Source organism: Bombina bombina, chromosome 2 (assembly GCF_027579735.1).
Source record: "Bombina bombina isolate aBomBom1 chromosome 2, aBomBom1.pri, whole genome shotgun sequence".
In the NCBI taxonomy this organism is placed as follows: Eukaryota; Metazoa; Chordata; class Amphibia; order Anura; family Bombinatoridae; genus Bombina; species Bombina bombina.
This window is the reverse complement of record NC_069500.1, coordinates 810792993-810816160: the sequence shown is the minus strand read 5'-3', so window position 1 is coordinate 810816160 and position 23168 is coordinate 810792993. Positions and strand designations below refer to the sequence as shown.

Sequence of the window (23168 nt, the reverse complement as noted above, 5' to 3'; positions counted from 1 at the left end):
GTGTGTTAATGCATGTGTGTGTGTGTGTGTGTTAATGCATGTGTGTGTGTGTTCGTTTTAATGTGTGTGTGCGTTTTAATGTGTGTGTGCGTTTTAATGTGTGTGTGTGTGCGTTTTAATGTGTGTGTGTGTGCATTTTAATGTGTGTGTGCGCGTTTTAATGTGTGTGTGTGCGTTTTAATGTGTGTGTGTGTGCGTTTTAATGTGTGTGTGTGTTAATGTGTGTGTGTGTGTGTGTTAATGTGTGTGTGTGTGTGTGTTAATGTGTGTGTGTGTGTGTGTTAATGTGTGTATGCATCTGTATTAGTGTGTTTGTATGTATGTATGTGTGTGTATGTATGTGTATATATGTATATATGTATATATATATATATATATATATATTCTATATATATATATATATATTCTATATATATATATATATATATATATATATATATATATATATATATATCATATACATCAGCAGTAGAAGCATGAAGCAGCAGCCCCTCCAAAATAAGCATATAGACCCCAGCAGTACAGTAGAGCAGGTTCCCAGGCAGACTCACACTGTGGGAACGTACAGCAGACATCAGCGAGGCTGTACATAAACCTGTCCTCATGCACACAGAGTAAGGGCAAATAACGCAACACTGGCTCCTCAGACACTGCAGAAAAGTTTTCACTAAAAAAAAACTCATTGCAGAAAATGAAAAAAAGTTCTGCCTCTGGGAAGGTCAAAAGCCTTTCTCCTCTGCTTCCAAACAGGAACAATCCAAGTCCGCTTTGAGACCCAGTCAATCCTGGAGCAAGGGGAAACAATCTAAGAAACCCTCAGCTGCGTCTAAGTCAGCATGACTGGTCGGCCCTTGGTCTGGAGTCGGATCAAGTGGGGGACAGACTTTCCCTGTTTTTTTGGGAGTGGTTACGAGATGTCCCAGATCCTTGGGCTGTGGGCATTGTTTCTCAGGGTTTCAAGATAGAATTCAATTTTCTCCCTCCCAGGGGCAGGTTTCACCTCTCAAGATTATCTGCAAATCAGGTAAAAAGAGAGGCATTCTTGAACTGCGTTCAGGATCTTTTCTCTCTGTGAGTGATTGTTCCAGTTCCAGTAAAGGAACAGGGACTAGGATTCTATTCAAATCTGTTTGTAGTTACCAAGAACTAAAAGTGTGTCAACAGGTTTCTCAGGGTGCCGTCCTTCAAAATGTAGACCATTCGGTCCATTCTTCCTTTGGTTCAGGAACGTCAGTTCATGACGACCATAGACCTAAAGGACGCTTATCTTCATGTTCCTATTCACAGAGATCATCACAAGTTTCTGAGATTCGCTTTTCTAGACAAACATTTTCAGTTTGTGACTCTTCCGTTTGGCCTTGCCACAGCTCCCAGAATTTTCTCAAATTCTGGGGGCTCTCTTGGCAGTGCTCAGGTCTCGGGGGAATTGCAGTGGCACCTTACTTAGACAACATTCTGGTTCAGGCGCCATCTTTTAAACTAGCAAGTTCCCATACAGAGATCTTGTTATCTTATCTACGTTCCCAAAGATGGAAAGTGAATCTGGGAAAGATTTCCCTTGTTCCAGCTACAAGGGTGGTGTTCTTAAGGACTATAATAGATTCCCTATCTATGAAGATATTTCTGATGGAGGTCAGGAAATCCAAAATTCTCTCTGCTTGCCTCTCACTTCAGTCCACTGTTTGGTCACCTGTAGTCCAATGTATGGAAGTAATTGGTTTGATGGTCGCTTCCATGGACATCATTCCTTTTGCTTGATTCCATTTGAGAGCTCTGCAATTGTGCATGCTCAAGCAATGGAACGGAAACCATTTGGATCTGTACTAGAGGATAGACCTAGACGTATTAACAAGTGACTCTTCCGTGGTGGTTTTCTCAGGAACATCTGTCTCAGGGCACATGCTTCCGGAAACCTTCTTGGGTGATCATGACCACGGATGCCAGCCTGTTAGGTTGGGGAGCAGTCTGGGATTTGTTAAAGGTGCAGGGATTATGGATTCGGAAGGAGTCTGCTCTCCCCATAAACATCTTGGAGTTGAGAGTGATTTACAATTCTCTGATAACTTGGCCTCAGTTGGCTTTAGCCCGATTTATCAGATTTCAGTCGGACAATATCACCTCTCTGGCTTACATCAACCACCAGGGAGGAACTTGAAGCTCCTTAGCCATGAGGTAGGTGACTTGGATTATTCAGTGAGCGGAAGTTCACGATTGTTGTCTATCTGCAATCCACATTCCAGGAGTGGACAAATGTGAAGCGGATTTTCTGAGCAGACAGATTTTTCATCCCGGGGAGTGGGCTCTCCATCCGGAGGTGTTCTCCAGGTTAACCTTCAAGTGGGGGGTGCCGGAATTGGATCTGATGGCGTCTCGAACGCCAAGCTTTCAAGGTACGGTTCAAGGTCAAGAGATCCGCAAGCAGCTCTGATAGATGCTCTGGCAGTGCCTTGGAGGTTCAGTCTAGTTTATCAGTTTCCTCCGTTTTCTCTTCTTTCACGAGTCATTGCTCGTATCAAACAGGAGAGAGCGTTGGTAACTCTAATAACTTCTGCATGGCCTCTCAGGATCTGGTATGTAGACTGAGTGAACATGTCATTTCTGCCTCCTTGGAGGCTGCCTCTGAGGAAGGATCTTCTAACTCTGGGTCCTTTCTTCCATCCAAATCTCGTTTCTCTGAAACTGACTGCTTGGAGATTGAACGCTTAGTTTTGTCTAAACGTGGTTTTTCTGAATCGGTCATTGAGACCATGATTCAAGCTCATAGCCTGTTACTCGGAAAATGTACCATAAGGTATGGTGTAAATACCTTTATTGGTGTGAATCTAAGGGCTACTCTTGGAGTAGGGTTAGGATTCCTAGAATTTTATCTGTTCTCAAGGATGGTCTGGAGAAGGGGTTGTCAGGCAGTATTCTGAAAGGTCAGATTTCTGCTTTATCTATTTTGTTGCATAAGCGTTCGGCGGTTGTGCCAGATGTTTAATCTTTTTGTCAGGCCTTGGTCAGAATCAAGCCTGTGTTTAAGTCGTTTACTCCTCCTTGGAGTCTTAACCTTGTTTTTAAGGTATTGCAGCAGGCTCTGTTTGAGCCAATGCATTCCATAGATATTAAACTGTTATCTTGGAAGGTTTTGTTTCTTGTTGCCATTTCTTCTGCAAGGAGAGTTTCAGAGCTCTCGGCTTTGCAGTATGATTCTCCTTACCTTATCTTTCATGCGCATAAGGTGGTCCTACGTACTAGGTTGGGTTTTCTTCCTAAAGTAGTTTCGGTTAGGAATATTGATCAGGAAATTGTTGTTCCTTCTCTCTGTCCCAATCCTTCTTTTCATAAGGAGCGTCTGTTGCACAACTTGGATGTAGTGCGTGCTTTAAAATTCTATTTACAGGCGACTAAAGATTTTCGTCAGTCCTTCTAACCTCTTTGTTTCTCAGGAAAGCGTAAGGGTCAGAAGGCTACTGCTACTTCTCTTTCCTTTTATTTGACAAGTATGATTCCTTTTGCTTATGAGACTGCTGGACAGCAGCCCCCTGAGAGAATTAAATCTCATTCCACTAGGGCTGTCTCGTCTTGGGCTTTCAAAAATGAAGCTTCTGTGGAACAGATTTGCAAAGCTGCAAATTGGTCCTCTCTGCACACTTTTTCAAAATTTTATAAATTTGTTACTTTTGCCTCAGCTGAGGCTTCTTTTGGGAGGAAGGTTCTTCATGCGGTGGTGCCTTCTGTTTAGGTCCACCTGTCTTTTTCCCTCCCTAGTCATCCATGTCCTCTAGCCTTGGGTATTGGTTCCCACTAGTAATTGATGACGCCTTGAACTCACCATATCTTTGGAAAGAAAACTTAATTTATGCTTACCTGATAAATTTATTTATGTCCCTTATATATTAGACAGTTATTTTTTACTAAACCTCAGGCACCTCTACACCTTTGTATTATCCCTTTTCCCGTTTCCCTTCGGAAGAATGGCTGGGGATTATGGGAAGGGGAGTGGTATTTAACAGCTTTGTTGTGGTGCTCTTTGCCGCCTCCTGCTGGACAGGAGAGATATTCCCACTAGTAATTGATGATGTCGTGGACTCACCATATTTGGAAAGAAAGAAATTTATCAGGTAAGCATATATTATGTGTTTTTTTTTTAATTAATTTATTTCCGTTTTTTGTTTTTTTTTAATTTTGAGCACTTTCTAAATGATTAGGCTTTAAAATATAATATAAATGAGGGTGTTCTTATTTCCTTCAAGGTGCAGAGTTTAAGTGAGCAACTTTATTTCTCTTACATGGTGTATCCAGTCCACAGATTCATCCTTACTTGTGGGATATTCTCATTCCCTACAGGAAGTGGCAAAGAGAACACACAGCAGAGCTGTCCATATAGCTCCCCTCAGGCTCCGCCCCCCCAGTCATTCTCTTTGCCGCTCTAACAAGTAGCATCTCCACGGGAGGGCAAAGTGAATGTGGTGTTAGATTTGTAGTTTTTATTTCTTCAATCAAAAGTTTGTTATTTTAAAATAGTGCCGGTTTGTACTATTTACTCTGTGGCAGAAAGTGATGAAGATTTCTGCTGAGAGGAAAACGATTTTAGCATGTTGTAACTAAAATCCATTGCTGTTCCCACATAGGACTGTTGAGTACCAGAAAACTTCAGTTGGGGGGAACAGTTTGCAGGCTTAACTGCTTTAAGGTATGTTTCAGTCATTTTTTTCTAGTCAAGACTTAGTAATGCTAGAAGACTGACAAGAATCCCCATGTGGAGAGGTAAGCCATATTCTGAGACTTAGTATAGAAGGAAGGCTTATTTGAAAGGGCTCAAAACACTGGTGGACACTGTTAAGGGGCAATCGATTATTTTTTTACAAAAATCTGATATTTATACAAGTTTATATTACATTTGAAACACTTTTTTGGGGTTTATTCCGCATGGCATTTATTTAGACACCTATTTTGGCTTGGGAAGGCCCCACAACTCCAGAGTGAAGAGGGAGGGGGCCTGAAATTCGCGCCTCAGTTGCGCAGTTGATTTTACAGACAGCTTCATGCAGCTCCATGTGAAGAGTCCAAAGATTACTTGAGGACTTCAGAGAGGCTTATTTTGCACAACCATACCAATAGAAGACATTTGTGCTTTCAAAGATCCTATGGATAAAAAATTAGAAGGTTTACTAAAGAAAATATTTGTTCAACAAGGTTTCCTTCTTCAACCGATTGCCTGCATTATTCCTGTAACTACTGCAGCGGCTTTTTGGTTTGAGGCGCTGGAGGAGTCGCTCCAGAGGGAGACTTCATATGACGAAGTCATGGATAGAATTCATGCTCTAAAGCTGGCTAATTTTTTTATCACAGATGCCGCTTTACAATTAGCTAAGTTAGCGGCGAAAAATTCTGGTTTTGCCATTATGGCGCGAAGAGCGCTTTGGCTCAAATCGTGGTCGGCTGACGTGTCGTCCAAAACAAAATTACTAAATATTCCTTTCAAGGGAAAGACCCTATTCGGCCCAGAGTTGAAAGAAATTATTTCGGATATCACTGGGGGAAAGGGCCATGCTCTTCCACAAGATAGACCGTTTAAGGCCAAAAACAAGGCTAATTTTCGCTCCTTTCACAACTTCTGGAGCGGACCTGCTTCAACCTCTGCAACCGCAAAGCAAGAGGGTAACGCTTCCCAGCCCAAAGCAACCTGGAAGCCTTTGCAGGGCTGGAATAAGGGTAAAACAGGCCAAGAAGCCTGCGGCTGCTACCAAGACAGCATGAAGGGGTAGCCCCCGATCCGGGACCGGATCTAGTAGGGGGCAGACTTTCTCTCTTTGCTCAGGCTTGGGCAAGAGATGTCCCAGATCCCTGGGCATTAGAAATTGTTGCTCAGGGGTATCTTCTAGAATTCAAGGACTCTCCACCAAGGGGAAGGTTCCACATTTCTCGTTTGTCTTCAGACCAGACAAAGAAACAGGCGTTCTTACGCTGTGTAGAAGATCTTCTAAAGATGGGAGTGATACACCCAGTTCCAATTGCAGAACAAGGACTGGGCTTTTACTCAAACCTGTTTGTAGTTCCCAAAAAGGAAGGAACTTTCAGGCCAATCCTGGATCTAAAAATTCTAAACAAATTCCTCAGAGTTCCATCATTCATAATGGAAACCATTCGGACAATCTTACCGATGATCCAGGAAGGTCAATATATGACTACCGTGGATCTAAAGGATGCGTACCTACATATTCCTATCCACAAAGATCACCATCAGTTCCTAAGGTTTGCCTTTCTGGACACGCATTACCAGTTCGTGGCCCTTCCTTTCGGGTTGGCCACTGCTCCCAGAATTTTCACAAAGGTGCTAGGGTCCCTTCTAGCGGTACTAAGACCGCGGGGCATTGCAGTAGCACCTTACCTAGACGACATCTTAATACAGGCGTCGTCTTTTCACAGAGCCAAGGCTCATACAGACATTGTTCTGGCCTTTCTAAGGTCTCACGGGTGAACGTAGAAAAAAGTTCTCTGTCCCCGCTCACAAGGGTTCCCTTCCTGGGAACACTGATAGACTCGGTAGAAATGAAAATATTTCTGACGGAGGTCAGGAAGTCAAAGCTTTTAACTACTTGCCGAGTTCTTCATTCCATTCCTCGGCCTTCTGTAGCTCAGTGCATGGAGGTAATCGGATTAATGGTTGCGGCAATAGACGTTGTCCCTTTTGCCCGAATTCATCTCAGACCACTGTAACTGTGCATGCTCAAACAGTGGAATGGGGATTATGCAGATTTGTCTCCTCAAATACAAATGGACCAGAAAACCAGAGACTCTCTTCTCTGGTGGTTGTCTCAGGATCACCTGTCTCAGGGAATGTGCTTCCGCAGACCGGAGTGGATCATTGTCACGACCGATGCCAGTCTGTTAGGCTGGGGTGCGGTCTGGGACTCCCTGAAAGCTCAGGGCCTATGGTCTCGGGAAGAATCTGTTCTCCCGATTAAACATTTTGGAACTGAGAGTGATATTCAACACGCTCCAGGCATGGCCTCAACTAGCGGAGGCCAAATTCATCAGATTTCAGTCAGACAACATCACGACTGTAGCGTACATCAATCATCAGGGAGGAACAAAGAGTTCCCTAGCGATGAAGGAAGTAACCAAGATCATCAAATGGGCGGAGGATCACTCCTGCCACCTATCTGCAATTCACATCCCAGGAGTAGACAACTGGGAGGCGGATTTTCTGAGTCGTCAGACTTTTCACCCGGGGGAGTGGGAACTCCACCCGGAGGTTTTTGCTCAGGTGACCCAGCTATGGGGCATTCCAGAATTGGATCTGATGGCGTCCCGTCAGAACACCAAACTTCCCCTTTACGGATCCAGGTCCAGGGACCCCAAGGCGGCATTGATAGATGCTCTAGTAGCGCCTTGGTACTTCAGTCTAGCTTATGTCTTTCCACCGTTTCCTGTTCTCCCTCGGCTAGTAGCCAGAATCAAACAGGAGAAGGCTTCGGTAATTCTGATAGCGCCTGCGTGGCCACGCAGGACTTGGTATGCAGACCTAGTGGACACGTCATCGGTTCCACCATGGAAGCTGCCACCGAGGCAGGATCTTCTTATACAGGGTCCATTCAAGCATCCAAATCTAGTTTCTCTGCAACTGACTGCTTGGAGATTGAACGCTTAATTCTAGCTAAGCGTGGGTTCTCTGAATCAGTTATAGATACTCTGATCCAGGCCAGAAAGCCTGTCACCAGGAAAATTTACCATAAGATATGGCGGAAATATCTTTGTTGGTGTGAATCCAAGGGTTACTCGTGGAGTAAGATTAGGATTCCAAGGATATTGTCTTTTCTCCAAGAAGGATTGGAGAAGGGATTGTCAGCTCGTTCCTTAAAGGGACAGATATCTGCTCGGTCTATCCTGTTACACAAGCGTCTGGCAGCAGTACCAGACGTTCAGGCGTTTGCACAGGCTCTAGTTAGAATCAAGCCTGTCTATAAACCTGTGGCTCCTCCATGGAGTCTAAATTTAGTTCTTTCAGTTCTTCAAGGGGTTCCGTTTGAACCTTTACATTCCATAGATATTAAGTTATTATCTTGGAAAGTTTTGTTTTTGGTAGCTATTTCTTCTGCTCGAAGAGTTTCAGAATTGTCTGCTTTGCAGTGTAATTCACCCTATCTGGTGTTCCATGCAGATAAGGTTGTTTTGCGTACCAAACCTTGTTTCCTTCCAAAAGTGGTTTCTAATAAGAATATTAACCAGGAAATCATTGTTCCTTCTCTGTGCCCTAATCCAGTTTCTAAGAAGGAACGACTGTTACACAATCTTGATGTGGTTCGTGCTTTAAAATTCTATTTAAAGGCAACTAAAGATTTCAGACAAACATCATCCTTGTTTGTTGTCTATTCTGGTAAGAGGAGAGGTCAAAAAGTGACTACTACCTCTCTTTCCTTCTGGCTGAAAAGCATCATCCGATTGGCATATGAGACTGCTGGACAGCAGCCTCCTGAACGAATTACCGCTCATTCCACCAGAGCTGTGGATTCCACATGGGGTTTCAAGAATGAAGCTTCTGTTGAACAGATTTGTAAGGCAGCGACTTGGTCTTCACTGCATACTTTTGCCAAATTTTACAAATTCGATACTTTTGCTTCTTCGGAGGCTGTTTTTGGGAGAGAGGTTTTGCAAGCAGTGGTGCCTTCCGTTTAGGTTACCTGACATGTTCCCTCCCTTCATCCGTGTCCTAAAGCTTTGGTATTGGTATCCCACAAGTAAGGATGAATCCGTGGACTGGATACACCATGTAAGAGAAAACAGAATTTATGCTTACCGGATAAATTACTTTCTCTTACGGTGTATCCAGTCCACGACCCGCCCTGGCAATTAAGTCAGGTTCAAATTTATTTTTGTAAAACTACAGTCACCACTGCACCCTATGGTTTCTCCTTTTTCTCCTAACCGTCGGTCGAATGACTGGGGGGGCGGAGCCTGAGGGGGAGCTATATGGACAGCTCTGCTGTGTGCTCTCTTTGCCACTTCCTGTAGGGAATGAGAATATCCCACAAGTAAGGATGAATCCGTGGACTGGATACACCATAAGAGAAAGTAATTTATCAGGTAAGCATAAATTCTGTTTTTGTGTAATTCATTTTGCCGATTAAATTAGGATTTATTTGTTCCAGGGAAAGCAAAAAGGTTTACAGTCTATAATAAATTTTTGTGTGTCCTCTTCTGCAGAGATACTTGGTGCCACAGGCCCGAACCATGTGTGGTTTGGATGAGGCGAAAGCTTTGATTACATCAGATGCACTTACCGTTCTGATCAAACAGTACTGTAGGGAGAGTGGGGTCAGAAATCTGCAGAAACAAGTGGAGAAGGTAAGAGAAACACACACTCAATGGAGAATTTACCCATTACATTCAAAAGCTGTTTTAAACTTTATAAAATATGGCGAATAATATATGTTTGCCAGAAGCCTGAACAATTCTTTCTCACTCACCGTAATTTTAATTTTGGTTACTCCTGGGAAACACTAAGTTTTTGGATTTAGATTTTTTACAGATTTCGAGAGCCCAAGGCTTGTATTAAAATGTTAATTAGTTTACTGTATCACCTAAACAGGTGTTGGGGTGGGGGTGATTTGTTTTTGTTCCAACTGTACAAAATCAAAGCAGCACATTAATCAGCAGACCACTTACCACCTATAGGGCTCAGTGAAATGCTTTCTTCTAAAGAAGCGATTCTTCATGCTGTCGCATGTCAGGGGTGAACTGTGATCCCATCTTGGACTACCCAGCACTGGGCAATAGGTTGCTTCTGAAGAGCAACAAACCATAGTGTAGGGTGTCTCAGTGTTGATCACAATACACAAGTACTTCAGAACAAAAGGCAAACTTTTATTAAGCATAATGAGTGCACATAGGGCCTCTCCTAACTTCCTATGTTCTTTGTATGGATAAACCGTACTTTTACAGACTTTTGGCAAAAGCCAATCAGCTGGCTAGACTAGTTCACAATCATACTTTAAAGGCCGATTATAGTCAACAAATTACATGTTCTAATCTGTTAATTTTAAGACTACCGACCCTAGACTACCATGTTTTAAATCCAGGAGTTAAAGACACAGTAGAAAAAAACACCTCTTGGGACTTGCAGTGAACCGTGGGTCCGTAGCAGAAAACACTTCTAATCCAATCAGCAGAACTAGTTGCACATCTGAGGCGTGCACTGCGAGTCCCGAACAGTGTGTTTCTGCAGAGGGGTTAAACACACATTAGTCTAGGGTTAATAGTATTAAAATGACATGCTCTAACAGATTAGAACCATATAATAATATTAATAATAACCCTTTGAACACATAAGAAGAGAGTTAACCCTCCACGTTGAGGAAAACTTAGCTCATAACACTAAACTGCTCTTTTTATTAAACACTAACATTAAAGGGACATGAAACCCAAACATTTTCTTTCATGATTTAAACAGAGCATACAGTTTTAAACAACTTTCCAATTTACTGCTATTATCTAATTTGCTTTGTTCCCTTGGTATCCTATATTGAAAAGTATACCTAGGCAGGCTCAGGAGCTAGCTGCTGATTGGTGGCGGCACATATATGCCTCTTGTAATCGGTTTACCGATGTGTTCAGCTAGTTCCCAGTAGTGCATCAATAAAGGATACCAAGAAAATGAAACAAAATTTATAATAGACATAAATTGGAAAGTTGTTTAAATGAAAGAATGAAAGTGCAATTTAAAAATGTTTCCAAATTGCTTTTGTTGTCAGTTTTACTTTGTTCTTTTTGGATCCTTTGTTGAAAGACTATACCTAGGTAGAGTGTGTGTGGAGCATTATATTGCATCACTGGTGCGTTTTCTGTTTTTTTTTGTTAAAATTGTATACACTTTTGAACAATTAGTTAGGGCGAAACATGTTAGGGACGTTAGGGAATTGGTGAGGAGTCCTGGAGCTCCTGTATTTTTAGATTAGCCTTAGAATGCTGCAATATTAAACCTGTCTTAAGTTATTAACTTACTAGTCAAAGTAGGCAGATTGTCACTGCCAGATTCCGATAACATTGGACCACATTTGCTTAATAACCAATAGACAGGCTCATCTGGTAAACGATACGAGAGTAATATACCCAGGAGTGGGGCTCAATCTGGAGCAACCATTTGACATAGATTGTCGATTTTATACTTTATCTTATAAACCAGTAGTGTAAATACTAATTACTATTAGAGAATCGAACTAATACCGGGGAAGAGTGCATGTACTGCACCGGCTAAAAACCGAGCAGGGAGATTTATACCAGCGGTAGCCTGCAATCTGTATGTGTGCTGAAACTTGACAGCGTATGAGACTGAATGAGCTGCGCCTAAACCCAACTAATGAATATCCCTCTTATACATCTGAAAAACAAATATTATGCTACAGACATAAGTTTATAACTAGCTTGTGGTACTACTACTAATATTTTATACTATACATAAATCCATTAGCTACAACTGAACTATTATAGCTTATTTTCTGTATGAGTGCTGAATTTTTACTTATTTAAGTGGGCACCGCTCCAATAAAAGGTACAAAAATCTTGCGCCAAACATATGTACTTATAATAAGTGTGCTATACTCTGAGGGGATACTGCTCAAATATATATGGTATATAAGTGTTGCACCAAACATATAAGCTGATAACCAATATGCTGAATTCTGACTCATGTTAGTGGGCACTACTCCAATACATGGTACATCAATGGTATGCAAGACATAAGAACTTATAACAAATGTGCTGAACTCTGTCTTATTTTAGAGGGCACTGATCTGATACATGCCACACAAGCGTAACACCAAACATAAGAGCTGGAAACAAATGCGCTGAATTCAGACCTAGCTAAGTGAACATTGCCCTAATACACGGCACACAAGTACAGCGCCAAACATATAACCTTAAAATAAACCTATGTAATAACTGTAGCATTGTCTCAATTCATAGGACATAAGTGTTATACCAAACATAGGAGCCTACATTAAATCTAATAAGCTACTTTAGCATACCCAACTAACGGGTTTAAACAGAATGTTAAGAGCTGACAAGTATTGTATGTGAATCACAACACTGAACATTCCACGTACATACACAGAAGCCACCCATTAAGTATGGGTAACATAAATAATAATTACTGAATAGAGAAAGTGGCGACTTCCCTTTAGGTGGAATACCAAGTGGTACACAAAGATCAACATAGGGGGTAAAATCCCCCAGCTACAACAGTATTAATCTCTTAGATATGATATATTGTACTCAAATTTCACTACTCCAATAGATAGAGTATGCTACCCTCAAGCAGATAGTATTGGGTTAAACCATAATGTTAGAGCTGTACTGACACATGGTTATTTTGCAACATGCAGGGACACTTGTGTATAATATAATATATAAATCGATACTTTACTAACATTACTATAAGTAGAGACTACAGAGTAACTTTTTTGTATATTTATATACACCCAATAATTTAATAAGACTTCTTGTTACAAGTGTGTATTTGTTCAAACACACTTGATACAACTACACCACAGTAGTCTACAAGCACAATATATGACCTACTTTACTAGAATCTATTAAACGTTAACAGGTTAATTACTACTCCTCCAGCATCTGAGAGTGTTTTTAAATCATTTTCCAGGTTTCATTTTAAATTTGACATAATAAAAGTTATGTTTTAACGTTGAACACGCAAGCTCACTAGACTATCAGTAACTCTGATTTGCCTCAAGGAATAGAATCTTGTGTACTTTTTACAGATGTACCCTGCATCAACCCCTTAGAGTGCTATATATGTAGTCTGTTGAGTTAGAGTTTCTCTCTACTTTAAGTTTCACTTTTGAACAATTGATGACATCAGTGTTAGTAACAGTGTACAACCATTACAAACATTGTTGCAAAACTTCTGCTCTTCAGCCTACCTTGTTATGGTCTTCAACAAATTATACCAACACAAGTAAATTTGATAATAGAAGTAAATTTGCCCCCCCCCCCATTGCCTTTCTCTATCTGAGCCTTTTTTAGGTTTTGTCCCTTTAATATGCAATGCATTAGTTTGATATGAGACTCTACAAACACTGTTGTGTGTGTAACTAACATATGTTACACATTATTTACAAATGATACATCCCTACATTACAAAATAACGTGAAACAAACCTACATCCCATTCGTAGTTCTTAGATCTTTGTCAACGACACAGGGAGACCCAATGGGCTTCTCACTTGTTTAGCTTCACAAGATAATCACTTTCTTTTTTCAATTATACTGTTTAGTCATTTGCTATAAACTGTTACTCCCTTAAAATTAATATTTCTTTCCAATGGCATGGAGAGTCCACAAATCCATTTACTTACTAGAGGGAATTCAATTCCTGGCCACCATGAAGTGGCAAAGAACACCCCAGCAAAGCTTTAAGTATCCTCCCACTTCCCACAAACCCCCAGTCATTCTTTGCCTTGTACATCAGGACGGATGTGCGAAGATGGTGTCTGAAGATATTTAATCCTTTAATGGGTACTTTTCCCTGCAAGCAAGGATTTGGGGCTAGGCTGTGTCCATGTAATCCTCTTTAGAAAGAGTCCTAGTGGCTTTTAGCAGTTGGAAGACGGCAATGTAGTCCTTGCTTCACTTCCAACATGTATTCTACCCCTATATAGAAAACCAAGATTTTCCTGTCAGACCTGAGGCTACTTAGAAAGCTGCAAGACTGGTAAGTTCCTTATCCCTCAATGGCTTGTGGTCTAAGTGAGGGGTGGCTTATCAGCTAAGAGTGGGGGATATTTACCACTTTCCTGATTACTCAGTGGTGGCAGGCGCTATTGAAGGCTTCCTTAGAGGCTTTTTAGCACCATGGGTAGGTGTGTTTTCTTTCATGTAATTGGCAAGAGTCCATGAGCTAGTGACATATGGGATATACAATCCTACCAGGAGGGGCAAAGTTTCTCAAACCTCAAAATGCCTATAAATACACCCCTCACCACACCCACAATTCAGTTTTACAAACTTTGCCTCCTATGGAGGTGGTGAAGTAAGTTTGTGCTAAGATTTCTACGTTGATATGAGCTTCTAAGCATTTTTGAAGACCGATTCCTCTCAGAGTACAGTGAATGTCAGAGGGATGTGAAGGGAGTATCACCTATTGAATGCAGTGGTTTTCCTCACGGGGATCTATTTCATAGGTTCTCTGTTATCGGTCGTAGAGATTCATCTCCTACCTCCCTTTTCAGATCGACGATATACTCTCATATTCCATTACCTCTACTGATAACCGTTTCAGTACTGGTTTGGCTATCTGCTATATGTGGATGGGTGTCTTTTGGTAAGTATGTTTTCATTACTTAAGACACTCTCAGCTATGGTTTGGCACTTTATGTATTTATATAAAGTTTTAAATATATGTATTGTACTTCTATTTGCCATGATTCAGGTTTTCAGTATATTTCCTTTTTGCAGACTGTCAGTTTCATATCTGGGAAATGCTTTTTTATGAAAATGTATTTCTTACCTGGGGTATAGTCTCTCTTTCAAATTGACTGTCTTTTAAATTCGAGGGCAGAAGTAGGCTCGCGAGGGCGCAAAATGCCAAAGTTTATTGCGTCATTCTTGGCGCGAGATTTTTTTTGCGCGAAGTTACATTCATTGACGCAAATTCGTCATTTCCGGCGTCTTAGTTGATGCAGAGTCCTTCACAAGGTTGCGTCATCTATGACGCGAGTGTGACGTTTTTGTCGCCAAAAAATATTTTTCTGATCCTGTCTCAGAATTCACTGTTGGATCTAGGGCTGCAACTAAAGATTATTTACATAATCGATTAATCGTCCGATTATTTTTTCGATTAATCGAATAAAAAATAAATATTTTTCTTCCTATATTTAAAATAAAATCCACAAACTGAGTGTTATAAATATAAACTTCCGACTAAAACTTTACATTAAAACTGTTGGTCCAATTTTTTAAGCAGCAGAACACATTTTTATAATTAAGCAAAACAAAACCACAAACTGTTTGAAAAGAGGTAGAACTAGTAATGGGTAGACTATCACTGTTTATAACATTCTGTTAGTCACTCTTTCAGAAACTTTGCATTGAAAAGCAAAAATGTCAACATGACCACATGCTCCTGGCTGAGGCTGGCTCTCTTTATTCAAGCTATTTTGCCTGCGCTCAGATGTTGTTGAGGTGCCTGAGATGCATAAATAGGGTTTTGCCAATTTCACCAAGGTGGGCTATTTATCTTTGTTGGTTCTACCAATGCAAGGGAACTCTCAACAAAGTAAACCTGGACTTCATTTTAACATAAACATATCTTTAAGGTAAATAACCATCTATAAGGTTAGGGGGAAAAATATCTAGTCCACTCTTAAAATAGCAGATATATATATATATATACTTAGAGGTTGAATTTGGTACATATTCCAATTAATTAAAAATAGAAAAAAAAGGCAAAAGGGCTAAAGACTATATATCAGTAAAAGGACACAGCCTTACACATTTATCTATAGAGTACATATAATAAGCAATAGCAAGCAATCCACTAAAAATTGTGCAAACAGGTAATAGTGACATCAATTCATATAACATGACATCAATCTAGAGCTAGGTGTAAATAAGCTCAGCACTATATCATGCAAAGCATAGTCCCAAATCACCTGATTTTATATACTCAATACAAATTATGACTCCTATTTTATTTTTGGGTTGCACATAAGCCAGGAGTAGTTGTAAACTTAAAAATAAACTTATACGGTCCATAAAAAGTGAAAAGTAAAATGTCCTTTAGGCTAAGGGCATAACCATAAAACACAATACCATGTGCTTAAGCTCATTGGAGTAAAGCAGCTGGTGCTGTGCATAGACCAACTAATTGCAAACCAACTAATCGATTATGAGATTCGTTGACAACTATTTTCATAATCGATTATTATCGATTATGACGATTAGTTGTTGCAGCTCTAGTTGGATCCCAGCAATTTTAGCTAGAAGAGCTTTGTGGCTCAAATCTTGGAATGCTGATATGACTTCTAAATCCAGATTGCTTTCTCTTTCTTTCCAAGGTAATACATTATTTGGTTCTCGGTTGGATTCAATAATTTCAACTGTCACTGGTAGGGAGTTTTTTGCCTCAGGATAAAAAACCTAAAGGTAAATCTAAAGCTTCTAACCGTTTTCGTTCCTTTCGACATAATAAGGAACAGAAATCTAATCCTTCCCCAAAGGAATCTGTTTCCAATTGGAAGCCTTCCTCAAATTGGAATAAATCCAAGCCTTTTAAGAGATCAAAGCCAGCCCCCAAGTCCGCATGAAGGTGCGGCCCTCATTCCAGCTCAGCTGGTAGGGGGCAGATTAAAATTCTTCAAAGATGTTTGGATCAATTCGGTCCAAAATCATTGGATTCAGAGTATTGTCTCTCAGGGGTACAGAATAGGATTCAGAGTAAGGCCACCTGTGAGATTTTTTTCTCTCACGCATTCCAGCGAACCCAGTAAAGGCTCAGGCTTTCCTGAAGTGTGTTTCAGACCTGGAGTTATCAGGGGTAATCATGCCAGTTCCGTTTCAGGAACAGGGCCTGGGGTTTTATTCAAATCTATTCATTGTCCCAAAGAAAGAAAATTCATTCAGACCAGTTTTGGATCTAAAGATTTTGAATCAATATGTAAGAGTACCAACTTTCAAGATGGTGACTATAAGGACTATTCTGCCTTTTGTTCAGCAAGGGCATTATATGTCCACAATAGACTTACAGGATGCATATCTTCATATTCCGATTCATCCTGATCACTATCAGTTCTTGAGATTCTGAGTTCCCTACTCTCTGTAATCAGAGAGCGGGGTATTGCGGTGTTTCCTTATTTGGACGATATCTTGGTACTCGCTCAGTCTTTACGTTCTGCAGAATCTCACGTGAATCAACTAGTGTTGTTTCTTCAAAGACATGGTTGGAGGATCAATTTACCAAAAAGTTATTTGATAGATTCAGTGTCCATGACTTTGTCTCTAACAGACAAGAGGCGTTTGAAATTGGTTGCAGCCTGTCGGCACTTTCAGTGTCAGTCATTCCCTTCAGTAGCTATGTGCATGGAAGTTTTAGGGCTCATGACTGCAGCATCGGACGCGATCCCCTTTGCTCGTTTTCATATGAGACCTCTCCAGCTTTGTATGCTGAACCAATGGTGCAGGGATTATACAAGAATATCACAATTAATATCCTTAAATCCCAATGTTCGACTTTCTCCGACTTGGTGGTTAGATCACCATCGTATATATTTTTAGGTGCCTCTTTCATTCGTCCAACCTGGACTGTGATCACAACAGATGCAAGTCTTTCAGATTGAGGAGCTGTTTGGGGATCTCTGACAGCACAAGGGGTTTGGAAATCTCAAGAGGCAAGATTACCAATCAATAAGAGAGAACCATTCATTTGTTTTCAGACAGACAATATCACAACTGTGGCATATGTCAATCATCAGGGTGGGACTCACAGTCCTTAAGCTATGAAAGAAGTATCTCGGATACTTGTTTGGACGGAATCCAGCTCCTGTCTAATTTCTGCGGTTCATATCCCAGGTATAGACAATTGGGAAGCGGATTATCTCAGTCGTATGACTTTACATCTGGGAGAATGGTCTCTTCACCCAGATGTGTTTTCTCAAATTGTTCAGATGTGGGGGCTTCAAAATAGATCTGATGGCATCTCATCTAAACAAGAAACTTCCCAGGTACCTGTCCAGGTCCAGGGATCCTCAGGCGGAAGCAGTGGTGGCGTTGACACTTCCTTGGTGTTATCAACCTGCTTATCTTTTCCCGCCTCTAGTTCTTCTTCCAAGAGTGATCTCCAAAATCATCATGGAGCAATCGTTTGTGCTGCTGGTGGCTCAAGCATGGCCTCACAGGTTTTGGTATGCGGATCTTGTTCGGATGTCCAGTTGCCAACCTTGGCCACTTCCATTAAGGCCAGACCTTCTATCTCAAGGTCCGTAAATCTGTTTCTAGAAAGATTTATTATCGAGTTTGTAAGACTTATATTTCATGGTGTTCTCATAAATTCTCCTGGCATTCTTTTAGAATTCCTAGAATTTTACAGTTTCTTCAGGATGGTTTGGATAAAGATTTGTCTGCAAGTTCCTTGAAAGGACAAATCTCTGCTCTTTCTGTTTTATTCCACAGGAAAATTGCTAAACTTCCTGATATTCATTGTTTTGTACAGGCTTTGGTTTCGTATAAAGCCTGTCATTAAGTCAATCTCTCCTCCTTGGAGTCTTAATTTGGTTTTGAAGGCTTTACAGGCCCCTCCATTTGAGCCTATGCATTCTTTGGACATTAAACTACTGTCCTGGAAAGTATTGTTCCTTTTGGCCATCTTTTCTGCTAGAAGAGTTTCTGAATTATCCGCTCTCTTTTGAATCTCCTTTTCTGATTTTTCATCAGGATAAGGCAGTTTTGCGGACTTCATTTAAATTCTTACCTAAGGTTGTGAATTCTAACAACATTAATAGAGAAATTGTTGTCCCTTCTTTGTGTCCGAATCCTAAGAATTCTTTGGAGAGATCTTTACACTTTGGATGTGGTGAGAGCTCTGAAATATTATGTTGAAGCCACTAAAGATTTCAGGAAGACTTCTAGTCTATTTGTTATCTTTTCTAGTTCCAGGAAAGGTCAGAAGGCTTCTGCCATTTCTTTGGCATCGTGGTTAAAGCATTTGATTCATCAAGCTTATTTGAAGTCGGGTAAAGCCCCGCCTCAGAGAATTACAGCTCATTCTACTAGATCAGTTTCCACTTCTTGGGCTTTTAAGAATGAAGCTACAGTTGATCAGATTTGCAAAGCAGCAACTTGGTGGTCTTTGCATACATTTACTAAATTCTACCATTTTGATGTGTTTGCTTCTTCGGAAACAGTTTTTGGTAGGAAAGTTCTTCAGGCAGCTGTTTCAGTTTGATTCTTCTGCTTATGATTTAAGTTTTTATTTTTATTTTTTGAGAATAAACTTTTATTTGGGTTGTGGATTTATTTTTTTCAGCCAAATGGCTGTTTTTATTTTATCCCTCCCTCTCTAGTGACTCTTGCGTGGAGTGCCACATCTTGGGTATTGCTATCCCAAATGTCACTAGCTCATGGACCAATTACATGAAAGAAAACATAATTTATGTAAGAAATTACCTGATAAATTAATTTCTTTCATATTGGCAAGAGTCCATGAGGCCCACCCTTTTTATGGTGGTTATGATTTTTTTGTATAAAGCACAGTTATTTCCAAATTCCTTTGTAGATGCTTTTTACTCCTTTCTTTATCACCCCACTTCTTGGCTATTCATTAAACTGAATTGTGGGTGTGGTGAGGGGTGTATTTATAGGCATTTTGAGGTTTGGGTTACGTCACTAGCTCTTGGACTCTTGCCAATATGAAAGAAATTAATTTATCAGGTAAGTTCTTACATAAATTATGTTTTTCTTAAGGGACTCTTATATGGAGTTTTTCAGGACCTCGGCCATCATTAGCAGATACAATGTTGGTCACGGAGGTATTTGCCAGACACTATACCGGTGTGTGTGTATATAGGGCCCCTTATACAGCCTTAGAGCTTCTGTGGTAATGGGATTGCTCTTAGGGGTAATTTTTATTTTTATTTAGTGTGATCTCTATGTGTACTGTTAAACTATAGCCCGCAATGTTTAGGCACATTTCAGTATTTGTGTTTAAAAAAATTTCTGGCCAGCACCATTTTATCTTTATCTCGGCGCTCCGTGACTATTCCCACCTCCGGCGGTGTTGTTGGTTCTCTTTGATTGATCCTTCTACACCGGAGCTACGGCTGGTCCTCTGACCTAGTCCTTATGGCCGGTAAATCGAGCTGGATGTTAGTACGGCTTCTTTTTTAATTTTAGCCGTCTTGGGTGAGTGTGCAGGGGATCACAGGTAATCCCTTTATCTAATTCAGAGGGAGATAGAGTCTGCGTAGCCTGCTTGGTGGTACTCCTGCCCTAATCCTTTATTTATTATTTTGGGTGGTCGACATGTTATTTGTTAATGCCTCTTATTTATCAGGATGAGTCCCGTTTGGCGGGCATTTTCTTGGGACACTGTGTGTTGGAACGTGCGGCACGCAAGTGTTTTTTTACCTTTCCTGATGTGTGTTTATACAGGGAGTTACAAGTTGTCTCTCTGTATAACACTAAGGGTGTTTGAGTAGATTTGTCCGTTAAATCACAGATGTGTGTGTGTGGTTAGACGGATCTTTGCCGCTGTCTAGCAAAGTTGGCTTTATAACCTGTTTGTGTTTGTTAGATCTGCTCCTTGTTAGATTTTTGCAGAGTGTTTTTCAGGGGAGCTTGAGACTGGCGGCAGTGGGGTTAATGTTCCTGCCACAGTGTGTCTTTGCAGACCTCTGTTAAAGAGCTGGAATGCGCTATTTCTCTGTCATGCTGGTTGTTTTTTTCCACTTGTATATGTGTTTTAAACAATATCAACTTGTTTATTCTTTTTATGGGTTCAAGGGATGTGTTTTCTACCCTCTGTGTTATGCACTTTTTTGTTTTTGTATTGTCGTCTTGTCTCATATGTTACTTCAGTACCATGCTATAGTCAGCAGGGATCCTGATCATTTGCTCTCATCTAGTGGCTGTTTTCGTAATTGCAGGTTTTATTAGATGACATCAGATGGACTATTTTGTCATTTCCCTCTTATCTGAGTTTAAAGTTAATGTAAATTGTCAATGGTTCAATTCTTGGCTAGTGACTATGTTATTAGCACTGTCAAATCTCTGCTCTTTAACAATGTGGTAGAGAGATGGATAGGAAGAAAATCAATTTAATCATGATTTCCCCTATTTTTTCTACAGTAGATTGTGTGGATGGCTATATGCATTATGTCTGCTTAATTTAGCTTTTGTCTGCTGTGCATATTAAATGTATGTTTGGGGATTTCTAGCTTGTTTGATTTTTCCTTATCTCTCTACTTTAAAGGTATATTCTAGATATGTTATAAACCTTATGTCTGCTTATATTATCTTTTGTCTGCTGTGCACATTATGTTTAGGGATATTACGTTTTTCTGAGTTATCGGAGTTTCGGGAGTTTTGTTGTAAGCATTTTGTCTTTTTTTAGTGATTTTAAGTCACTAACATGCCTATTTTCTTGTTTCCCTTTGAGTATAATATTATATCTCTCTCATATGGAGGTGTGCTTTGCTAATGTCTATGACATTTACATATTTCTTAATGATCTTAGCATTCTAAGATGTTTAGTTTGTTTTTATTTTTTATGTATCTGGACTCATTTCATAATTTCTCTCATATTGAGATGATTTATTCTGATGTCTGTGACATCATGCTTGGTCCTTTGTATAATATACATATTCTTTTAGTGCTCTTAGGACACTGTTTATTTCCATATTTAATTTTATGGACTCTGTATTTTCATTTCTCTCCTATTGAGATGATTCCTGATAGTGTATGAGACGTGTATTGTCTTAATATATCATATTCTTACTTAAAGGGACAGTCAAGTCCAAAAAAAACTTTGTTTCAAATAGGGCATGTAATTTAAAACAACTTTCCAATTTACTTTTATGACCAATTCTGCTTTGTTCTCTTGGTATTCTTAGTTGAAAGCTAAACCTAAGAAGGCTCATAATAATGTCTTAGCCCTTAAAGATCGCCTCTTATTACATGCTTTTTTTTTTTTTACATGCTTTTTATTTGCTTTTCACAACAGGGGAGAGCTAGTTCATGTGATCCATATAGATAAAATTGTAATCATGCCCGTGACTTGTGGCAGACACTGCATTAATTGGCTAAAATCAAAGTCAATAGATAATAAATCAAATGTCATGTGATCAGTGGGCTGTCAGAAGAAGCTTAGATACAAGTTAATCACAGAGGTAAAATGTATATTAATATAACTGTGTTGGTTATGCAAAACTGGGGTATGGGTAATAAAGGGATTGTCTATCTTTTTAAACTACAACAATTCTGGCGTTGACTGTCCCTTTAGTGTTTTTAGGAACACTAAGAAGTTTTTCTTTTGCCTAGATTTGGATCCAAATCCTAGTCTCTATGGAGCTGACTGCTTGCAGATTGAACACCTAGTCTTGTTCAGACAAGATTTTTGTGAGTAGGTTATTGATTCCATATTCAGGCTTATAAGCCGGTTTCTCTCAAGATATTCTTTATGGCGCACTTACCTTTACTGGTGCGATTTTCGGGGGTTTTCCTTGGAGTCCGGTGAGGTTTTCCCGCTTCTGTTTTTCCTCCAGGAGGTTTTGGAGAAGGGTTTGTCGGTAGATGTCAGAAGGGTCAGATTTCTGCCCTTTTTGATAATGCATAAGCGTTTGGCCGACCTACCAGATGTTTAATTTTTTGCTCAGGCCTGGTCAGAATCAGGCCTGCATTTATGTCTGTTGCTCCTCTGTGGAGCCTTATTTTTGTTCTTAGGTTTTGCAGCAGGCTCCCTTTGAGTCTATGCACTATATTGATGTTAAGTTATAGTCTTGAAGAGTTTTGTTTCTTCTAGCTATCTCTTCTGCTCGTAGAGTCTCAGAGCTTTCGGCTGTGCAGTGTGATCCCTCTTATCTTTTTTTCATAACGGATAAGGTGGTCCTTTGTACCATTTACGGATTTCTTCCTAAGGTGGTTTCGGTCCGCAATATCACTCAGGAAATTGTTGTTCCTGTGAAAAAGACCCTTTTCTAATATTGGGTCAGTGACTAAAATCAGTGTCAGGCTTTTCCTTATAATCCATTTACCCTATTTAAAGAATGATACTTACACCAGTCTTATAAAAAAGGATACATTTATTAAATGACAAATCTATACATGAGTGGTGAGAGAAGCGTCTAACATTCAAGGCTCTATTCCTCTAACCTATCTACACTATAGACTAATGCCGGTGGGTGGATGCAAAGAAATCTGAAGTCTGTCTCTATTACCTTTGGTGTAATTCTGTCCTTCCTACCTGTCTGTTCTTTACACAGCATATATAAAGCAATATAGCCCCACCTTGAAGATTGTCTTAACCAATCAAATGCTTAAATGTCCAGTTGATAAATGCTTAAATGTCCATTTGATAAATCCCAGCAAAAGTAGCCAGCTACCTGTAGGTGTCACCCTTGTCCAAGAAATTACATTTGACGGGACTCCAGGGCATAAGCTGTTAGCCTCCTTTGATGTTGG

General features: G+C 40.1%; 1 protein-coding gene across 2 annotated transcripts in view; it reads left to right on the top strand.

The window, feature by feature from the left end:
- Positions 1–23168, top strand: part of LONP1 (lon peptidase 1, mitochondrial) — a 147459-nt gene that overhangs the window by 95541 nt on the left and 28750 nt on the right. For both annotated transcript variants that reach the window (XM_053703032.1, XM_053703030.1), the window contains exon 14: positions 9190–9330. In XM_053703032.1, coding sequence (XP_053559007.1) covers positions 9190–9330 — 141 coding nt within the window. The remainder of the gene's footprint in view (positions 1–9189; positions 9331–23168) is intronic.